Raw genomic sequence first — 9,929 nt, 5'->3', positions numbered from 1 at the left:
TCCCCTAATACTGTATCTGAAGTCTCTTTATATAGACCTTAGTGGTCCCCTAATACTTTATCTGAAGTCTCTTTTATAGAGACCTTAGTGGTCCCCTAATACTGTATCTAAAGTCTCTTTATATAGACCCTAGTGGTCCCCTAATACTGTATCTGAAGTCTCTTTATATAGACCCTAGTGGTCCCTAATACTGTATCTGAAGTCTCTTTTATATAATTTTATTTCCCAAAATTCAGCCTTGGTGCAGAATTCCAGCCACTATAGCCAGCCCCACAATGAGCAAAGCAGAGAAAGGGAAGGTAACCTAGCTCCTTATGACCTCAAAGGCAGAGCAGGATACCCAGGGCTCGGTTTACATCTGTCACCATTTCTAGCCATAGGCGGCCATAGGCATGCTGGGGGAACCCATATTAATGTGCCCCATGGGATAACATGAATAGAGTATAGAATCTTGAATCTTGAAATGTAAATGTGGGTCATAATACTCTACTATTACACGTGGCCTTTGTGGCCATTTTTCCAGGGAGGACGGTCTTGTGTTCTCTTGCATCTTCTTAACTCACTCACTAGCCCCTTCTCATTGCATTAGTCCTTGAAATATTTTTCCGATGTAATTGTTTCAATGTACGTAAGTTGTGTTGTGTGCAGGTCTGTTCATTCAGCTGTTGAGTTATGTTCAGCCTGACCAATTAAAAAAAGAAAAGAAAACAGAGAAAATGAATGAGAAATCTAACTTTGACTTCTCGGTTTCTCAGTGTATGGTAATGATGTGGTCGGGGACTTTGGTCAGATAGCATCCCCACTGTATCCCAGAACGTACCCCAACAATGCCCACTACCGCTGGACCATAACTGTGGCGGGGGAAAGCTACATCCAGATCCGCTTTTTGGACATGGACATAGAGGACCTGCAAAACTGCTACTACGACCATCTCAAAGTAAGATTGCACGTGCTGTGAAATCCCATTTGTATCCCTGATTAAACCTGTAACAGTTACAGTCAGAGAATTTGCAACATATTGTTTAAAATACAACTTCAATGCAACAATAATAGATTTAAAATAGATGTGTCACATAGCTGCACATTAAAGGCTAACTGTCTTTTACTTTTTAACCAGCACCCTATTTTCCTATGTTTTTGTGTCTAAGTGACTGATGGGAAGGACAATCTTAGCCATTGGTCCTATATTAAGTGTGAACGCTGTAACTGGCAGCCAAAGACCAGACTGCAATGTACCCTGTACACTGTGGAGCAGATGTGCATCCTCAATTTTGTCCACAATAAGTTTTTAAGGATCCCTACATAGATAGGCCTTTTTAAAACCTCTTTAAGACCTGTGTTTAAAGGGATATTTCACTGTTGGAAGATGTATGTATCTTTCTTCGGCCACTGTAGCTTAGCTCCAAGATGGCTGACACCCGGGTAAAAAGTCCCACCCCCTATGTGTGTGTTGAAAACATGCGGAACTAGCTGGCTTGTAGTCCACGGCCACTGGCCAAAAAGGCCTCCCATGACGCTAAATGACTATTTTTGCTTCATCTGAGGCTTTTTTCCAGATCATTCAGAGAAATTTAGTCTCAGGGGGACATAGAAATACCACCGGGTGTCTACTGATACAAAGCTTATTGCTAATCGGGGAAGTATCCCTTCAACCACAAACAGCTCTGAGGTTGCTAGCGCTAAACCCACCAGACTCCATTAAAAAACAAATGCATGGAGTGTATATAGCCAACATGTTTTCACATGTAAATCAAAATATAACCAAAATTTGAGTTGTGATGGTTGTAAAAGTGGAAAGATGACCCAAAACAGCTACTTTAAATGAAGTTTATTATGTTGAAATGACTGTCTATATACATGGAGTCTGGTGGCTTTAGTGGTGTACCAGTGTTTTAAACCGCCAGCGTCTCCTTTATTAAGAAAGGGTTAGGTGCCTTGAAGTCAAAGGGTGGCAGCGCTGCCTGGAAGGAGACGGGGGCTTAAAACACCACCAAGCGCTTTAGTCACTCAGTTTCACGGATGTTTTTATGTTTGAAAACAGATCTTACTCTTTAACCGTGTTGTCCTCTGGTCAACTTTGACTCGTTTTCAAAGTTGGGGATGTTGAAATAAGCAGTGAAAATGTCTTACAAACAGTTGTGAAAAGCGGGAAAATGTTGAAAAAAGGGATGAAAAAGTGACCAAAACATCCGGAAAAAGCTAGAAAAACGCAAAGAAGGGACAACAAAAGTAGGCCTATGTTGTAGGCCTAAGGGTTAACAGAAAAGTGGACCTCCTTAGAAATCCTTTCCATAATGTTGTCATACACTTAGAATATTAATCTGAGGCAAAGCGAGCGCTAGTGTGAAGGATTAACTTCCATTGTAGCTTGTTTCTCTGCTGCCGATGGCAGAGACCTTGCTTAATACTAGACCACTGTCAAAGATTGTTGTTCCCATCAGTCACTTAGACACAAATAGGATTTAAAAAATGATAGTTACCCTTTAACTGTGCCTTCTACAAACTGAGCTGTGTGATGGTTTCAGTGTGACAGGCACTAGCGTACAGGGTGTATAAGAGAGGAGAGAGAACAGCTGGGACACTCCCTCATCCATTCGGCCCTCTATCCTTTTTCCTCTCCAGATATTTGACGGCCCCAATGTTTATTACTTACCCATTGGAACATTCTGTGGTCTGGCCCTGCCCCCACCCATTAGAAGTTCTGCAAGCACAGTGACCCTGCAGTTCCAGACGGATTCAGTGGTGGGGGGGCGAGGTTTCCTTGTGGAATGGACTGCTGTCCAGGACTCTGGACCACCACCCACTATCCCACCAGGTCAGACAGTGAGCTCTTTTCAATTCAAAATGTCAGACACATGGCATCCTGGTGCATTAAATCCTACACAGCTCACTAAGTTTTTCCTTTAATTTGTCCATGGTTTCAGGTTTTTTTTCTGATGTTTAAGTAGGACTGCATATATGCTAAGGGATTTGTGTACTTCATTTATAAAGTTAAGAAAGAAAGTGTATACTAAAATTACATTTATGAACTAAAGGATAAATAATCATATCATAACTAGTCCACTGTGCACCAAAGGTGAGTCTGAATGGATATCTGCATGGTCATACTTACAGAATAGAATATGCACCATCTGAAAGAACCTTGTGTGTGTGCGTGCATATGTGTTTTTGTGTGTGTGTGCATGCGTTTGTGTGTGTTTGTGTTTGTTGGTGTGTGTGTGCACGTGTGTGCGTGGATCTGTGTGCGTGTGTGTGTGTGTATGTGTGTGTGTGTGCGTCTGTATGTGTGCGTGCGTGTGTGTGTGTGCGTCTGTATGTGTGAGTGTGTGCATGTGTCTGTGTGGGTTCATGTGCGTGGATCTGTGTGTGTGTGCGTCTGGATGTGTGCGTGCGTGCTTGCGTACATGTGTGTGTGTGTGTGTGTGTGTGTCTGTCTCAGGTGCATGTGGTGGATTTCTAATGACCGGGGAGACTCCTGGCTTCCTCTTCTCTCCTGGCTGGCCTGAGATCTACCTTCCTAACCAGGAGTGTACCTGGCTGATCCGTTCTCCAAACTCCATTGTAGAGTTGAACCTCTTGACTCTGGACATAGAGGACTACCCCGGCTGCTACTTTGACAGCCTTGTCATCAGAGACGGTAAGCCATGGCACCCCACAGGATAAGACAATGATGGACAAAATAAGACCTCTCACGCAGTTGGAACAGAGCGACTTTAAAATCTGCCTGTTAAGACTAATTCTTAGGGGTCTGGGGTAGCATTTAAAGGCCTGGATGATGTCATCAGAATTATGGTCTTGGAGTTTTATTTAATTTACTTGGTAAAGAAAATATCAAAATTTAGGGGCAACCTCTGCCCGGGACGCATGGACCCCCTCCTCCCTTCATAACTGTTCTAGTTTAAGTTGTATCCAGTTTTTTCTGAACATTACTACTCAAGATTAAAACGCAGGAAATCACTGCCTCAGCTTAGGTTCCCCACTTTTTGTCCCAATACTTTGAAATAGCAATATTTCTTATTTCTTATTGTACCATATGTTATATCTTTGCATGCATGTTGGAATGTGGTTGTGTGGATATTAGAATGAAGTCAAATTTACAGTGTGTCACCCCAAAAATGTTTTGATGGTTGAAGTTCATAAAGCAAACCTGAATAGGGTCACTAGTAGGTCTGTTTGCTCTTTTGGACATTGTGTGTGTGTGTGTGTGTGTGTGTGTGTGTGTGTGACTGTGTGTGACTGTGTGTGCGTGTATGTGTGCGTCCTCAGGTGCTAGCAGTCAGTCCCCTGTGCTGGCCAGTGTGTGTGGTCGGGAGCCTCCATCTACTCTCCACTCAACAGGAGACTCCATGCACATCCACTTCTCGTCAGACAGCAGCATCAGCGGCCGAGGTTTTAATGCCTCTTACTCCAGAGGTCAGACACCAAAAACTCAATAATAACAATTCTATACTCATTATTATAACCATATAATCTTTGTTTCCTCTATGTTGATGTTGTAGAAAGAAAGAAGAAATAGTGCAGATGCACAATGTAGTCATGGTTGCCTTTTAACCCACGTGTTGTCCACCGGTCAAATTGACCCATTGCCTATATCACTGTTCTTTTTAATTCCCCAAAATAACATGATTGATTTCACGCTCTTTGCCAAGTACAGATCTCTATTTTCATTAATTTTGGGGCGTCTTATTCAATTTTAGAGCATTTGGAAGAAAACAAATTGAAGTGGTTTTGAAATAGTATTGAGTAAAAGTTGACATATTCCAGTCTGTGATTATCATCAACATCCATTCCTCTAATTTTAGTCTCAATAATTCCTAATTTCTGCTTTTCTAACTCACACGTTAGGTATAATTCCTAAAAATGAGGTTTATTGAACAAACATTCCCAAAATAACTGAAAAACAAAAGTTAATAAGTTAGTGTAACGAAGTGTTGAAAACGTCAAAAAAGTAACAACCATTGGAAAAAAAGTCAAGGGTTGAAATCAGGGACAAAACATAAGAAAAAGTTACAAAACATCGATAAAAAGAGTCAATAAAAGGGTTGATTTTCCATTTTGATGGGAAGACAACACGAGGGTTAAGGACACTATAGTTCAATCCCAAGTGAAAGTATGCCTCATTGTGTGTGAATGGAGGTGAATAAATATAGAGTCAGTTATATGCGTCAAACATTTGGCGCATTCTTTTAAATCTCAGTTTTGATTGAAAATGATTCATTGTTCAGTCCTATGTAGGAATGGTAATGATATTAAATGTCTTTCCAGGTTGTGGCGGCCTCCTGCATGTGGACCGAGGCGTTCTGAGCAGTCCCCACTACCCTCAGAACTACAGGCCCGGTCTGGACTGTAGCTGGCATGTGATGGTGACGCCGGGCTTCAGAGTGTCTGTCAGCTTCCAGAGCCCCTTCCAGATCCAAGGCTTTGGAACCGCATGCAGCTCAGGAGACTACCTGGAGGTATTCAACATCTAGAAATCTGTATACTATATCAAAGTTCAAAACCAGATCCATACTAATACAAGCAGCAGTTTTGTTTTTTCACCTTAGCATCAACTTAAGATTTTAAAGGTAAAGGTACTTTTATTTTCACTTACACATGCATGTAGCAAAATCCAATCTCTGCATTTAACCGCTCCCTCAAGGGAGCAGTGGGCAGCCAATCACAACGCCCGGGGACCGACTCCAGATCTGAGCCACGCACCTTGTACATGCACATGTTCTTTGATGATGGCGGGAAACTGGAGCACGCAAACATAGGGTGTGGCTAGTCCACAAAGCATTCCTGGATGGGAGCAAAACATGCCCTGGTTTCTTTATATTTATGTAAACTAATCATAATCGTCTTAGGCGGGGCTAAGCTACCACAGAGCCACGGGTGCCTCTGTTAGAGAGTCTCGGGAAGGTACTTGTTTTGGTGTAACATGTGTACATTCAGAAGTAGTTTAAGTCGTCAACAGAAAACTTTAATGTGACAGATAGTCTAGCTAGCTGTCTGGATTTACCCTGCAGAGATCTGAGGACCAGGTAACCATAGTCCTCAGATTGGACAGATAGTCTAGCTAGCTGTCTGGATTTACCCTGCAGAGATCTGAGGACCAGGTAACCATAGTCCTCAGATTGGACAGATAGTCTACCTATCCAGTAACATAGAGGGGCCGGGGTTTATCACTTAAATTGCAGCCAGCCACCAAGGGGCGATTCAGATGGTTTTTCTTCACTTATACAGTCTAAGCATCTAGCCCTGGTTTGAAACAGCAGATTATGAAAAGTGGATCAGGAAACTTGTTCTGCTAAAAAAAAAAAAAAAAAAAAAAAGGTAACTTCTTAGTTGTAAAAGGCACAACAACCTTTTTTCTTTTCTTGTAGGTTTTACTTATCAGGAAGCACTATTAATGTTTTTTTCATTGTTTTCATTACTCACAGTTGTTGTTGACTTGCTGCTGTCTCCACAGCTCCGGAACGGTCCAGATGCTTCGACTCCACCACTGGGGGGGCGTCTCTGTGGTGCCAGTGTGCCGTCCCTCCTCCAAACTACTGACAACCACCTCTTCATTCACTTTGCATCCGACGACACCAACGAGGCCAGCGGCTTCAAGCTGACCTTTGAAGCCCACAGTCAGGGTACAACCACCACGCCGTTTTCTATGTTCTCCTTCAACAACAGGAGTTATCCACATCAACATGGTTGCTGTTCATTCAGCAGGGTCATAGTATGCCATTAAGTTATCACTAAATATGTTTCCATCCACACGTTTTTATGGCTCACGCAATAAACACTGATGGAAACGTCATTTGCTAAATAAATAAAGAATTACATTTCAAAGTTTTAGGTTATTTTATGGTTGCAACCCGCCACAAAACAAAGAAGAAGAAGTTGTAAATCATTCAGTATTGCCTTTATGTCTGCACACATGGGGGGCGTCAACAAAGACAGATGGAAGTGGACGGACGAGGAGACAAAAGACTTTCTGAATTTAATTTATCGGGAACTCGTGAAGGAAATGGCTGACAAAGGTTAGGACAAGCCATGAGACGTCCTGCGGAGTCAATGGAAGACGCTTAGACAGCGAGACATGTCTCAAAAAAGAGTCTTGCAGCGGTGCCGGAGGGACAATAAAAGACAAGTTTCATCTGCATCGTCATAGCGATGTGTTGATAGCGTTGTTGTTTAACACAGCGTTGTGAGTAAAACATCACACTCCTTCTTGGATGCATAACTCAAACAGAGTCAAGAGAGATCAATAGAATGCAGGTGTAAGGTACTCCGCATTTGCAGCACTTCGCCAAACCAGATGCTTTGTCCACTGATATACAGTCTATGATATATACTGTACATACACCTTTTATTAGCTAAACTCAACTGTAACGGTCACTAAGGCCTTGTTCACACGTACAGTATAGTACGTATTCTGACTGAGACGTTTCCCTTCATTTACACACAAGCAGAGAAAGCTCCTCTGGAAACAAGTATTTCTAAAAAAAACATGTGTAAACGTAGTCGAAAGGGGACATGAACACACATTCACATAACACAAACACATATGGACTTAACATATTTCCAAAATAATAAGTCCAAACGGTATGTGTGGCAGGGCCCCTTTAAGTGTCTATCATTCTGTTATTAACCGCACAGCTTGGTTTTTAATGATAGTTTTAAGGGGGGGAAACCCTCAGATGGGTTAGGTCATGACCTGAAATTTTATTACATTTATTTAATGGAGTAAAATTAAATGATTGTGACAATTTTGCATCACTGGGTGCTGCCCAACTTAGGTACGTGACTAGTAAGTTACTATTTGTTTCTACACCAGTGATACTGCTTTAAATATCCTGGTGCCAGTAATAAACTTATTAAAATGTAATTGTTCTAATGGATGTATGTATTTGCTATCAAGCATGGGAGGTTATGGATATTCAATGAGTGCTGCTGGTCTATTGGGAAGTGGTCCAAGAACACAGTGTTGTTCTTTGTGTCTTCCTGCAGCGTGCGGAGGCTTCATTGAGTTGAATGATAATGATCCTCCAGGGTACATCACTTCACCCAACTATCCTCAGAACTACCCCCAAAACATTGACTGTATCTGGGTCATCACTGTGCCCAATGGAGAGGCTGTCCAAATCAACTTTGATGACTTCTACATTGAACCCACAGTCAGGTACATCTGCTACTTTCTCTCCAGCATGTTGTTTGGTTAATTTTAACTTTCATTTGCTGTTATCCAGTGTCATGTGTGTTTAGTGTGTACAGTATTTGGAAACTAAACTGCCTTTTTTATTGGCTTCTATTTTCTAAACTTTCATATGTGTTGGTACTTGGGGGGGGATATTGCAAACCCCCATAATCCATTCTTTGTTTTTCAGATGTTTTTGTAGCTTTTTCCGACGCCTTGTTGCTTCTTTCAGCGCTCTTATTGTCTTTTTTTAGATTACAATTCAACACATGCAGACATGTCCGGGACCTACCTACATAGTTGGAGATCTCAAGATTGTTTGACAAAACAGACAGAACAAAAGTCAAATTATTAGCAATACAAAAAAGAAAAAGAAACAAGATCATCAGCAACATATACTCAAAAATAAGCATTCATGTTCATATGCAAAAGGGTAATGGAGAAGTTGAGAACATTTCTAGTCCTACCCACTCTTAATGGTCATTATTCATAATAGAAATTAAATTTGTATTCATCTGTGTCCATGTTCAACTCGGCGTGAACAAATCAACTCTTTTAGACAAAAACAAGAGCAAAATAATCTGGAGAGATAAACCAAAAAAACATCAAGCACACAAACAACAGTGTGTAGCTCTCTGGCTGCTGGGGTCCTGCTCTATGCGATGTCACACGTTTTTTAGGCTACCACATTTGTCACTTATAGCAAACATCTCCTCACTATGTTAGCTGTCTGTCCCCAGAACACACTGTAAAAAACATCTCCTCACTATCTGCTAGCTGCCTGTCCCCTGAACACACTGTAAAAAACATCTCCTCACTATCTGCTAGCTGCCTGTCCCCTGAACACACTGTAAAAAGCATCTCCTCACTATCTGCTAGCTGCCTGTCTCCTGAACACACTGTAAAAAACATCTCCTCACTATCTGCTAGCTGCCTGTCCCCAGAACACACTGTAAAAAACATCTCCTCACTATCTGCTAGCTGCCTGTCCCCTGAACACACTGTAAAAACATCTCACTATCTTCTAGCTGCCTGTCCCCTGAACACACTGTAAAAACATCTACTCACTATCTGCTAGCTGCCTGTCCCCTGAACACACTTTAAAAAACATCTCACTATCTGCTAGCTGCTTGTCCCCTGAACACACTGTAAAAAACATCTCCTCACTATCTGCTAGCTGCCTGTCCCCTGAACACACTGTAAAAAACATCTCCTCACTATCTGCTAGCTGCCTGTCCCCTGAACACACTGTAAAAAACATCTCCTCACTATCTGCTACCTGCCTGTCTCCTGAACACACTGTAAAAAACATCTCCTCACTATCTGCTAGCTGCCTGTCCCCTGAACACACTGTAAAAAACATCTCCTCACTATCTGCTACCTGCCTGTCTCCTGAACACACTGTAAAAAACATCTCCTCACTATCTGCTAGCTGCCTGTCTCCTGAACACACTGTAAAAAACATCTCCTCACTATCTGCTAGCTGTCTGTCCCCTGACCACACTGTAAAAAACATCTCCTCACTACCTAGGGCCCTAGGCTACGCCATGATTTCATGTTTCCTTTCATGTCTTTCTTAGCTGTTCCTTTGACTACTTGGAGTTGCGTGACGGCTCAACCTCCAACTCTGGCTTCATTGCCCGACTTTGTGGCAACACCCGGCCGTCTACCCAGCATTCAACAGGTTCCTCCATGCTGCTCAGGTTTCGTACTGACGCCAGCATCACGCACAAAGGCTTCAAGGCAAAGTACTCCATAG

The 9,929-nt window shown here is 42.1% G+C and overlaps 1 protein-coding gene across 1 annotated transcript in view; it reads left to right on the top strand.

The window, feature by feature from the left end:
* The window catches only part of cubn (cubilin (intrinsic factor-cobalamin receptor)), a 74,372-nt gene that overhangs the window by 41,996 nt on the left and 22,447 nt on the right, over positions 1 to 9,929 (top strand). The window contains exons 38-45 of the mRNA XM_034862168.1: positions 756 to 937; positions 2,623 to 2,815; positions 3,440 to 3,637; positions 4,267 to 4,413; positions 5,266 to 5,456; positions 6,452 to 6,620; positions 7,984 to 8,155; positions 9,751 to 9,929. Coding sequence (XP_034718059.1) covers positions 756 to 937; positions 2,623 to 2,815; positions 3,440 to 3,637; positions 4,267 to 4,413; positions 5,266 to 5,456; positions 6,452 to 6,620; positions 7,984 to 8,155; positions 9,751 to 9,929 — 1,431 coding nt within the window. The remainder of the gene's footprint in view (positions 1 to 755; positions 938 to 2,622; positions 2,816 to 3,439; positions 3,638 to 4,266; positions 4,414 to 5,265; positions 5,457 to 6,451; positions 6,621 to 7,983; positions 8,156 to 9,750) is intronic.

This window comes from Etheostoma cragini, chromosome 22 (genome assembly GCF_013103735.1).
Source record: "Etheostoma cragini isolate CJK2018 chromosome 22, CSU_Ecrag_1.0, whole genome shotgun sequence".
NCBI lineage: Eukaryota > Metazoa > Chordata > Actinopteri > Perciformes > Percidae > Etheostoma > Etheostoma cragini.
This window is presented reverse-complemented; position numbering and strand designations above follow the sequence as displayed.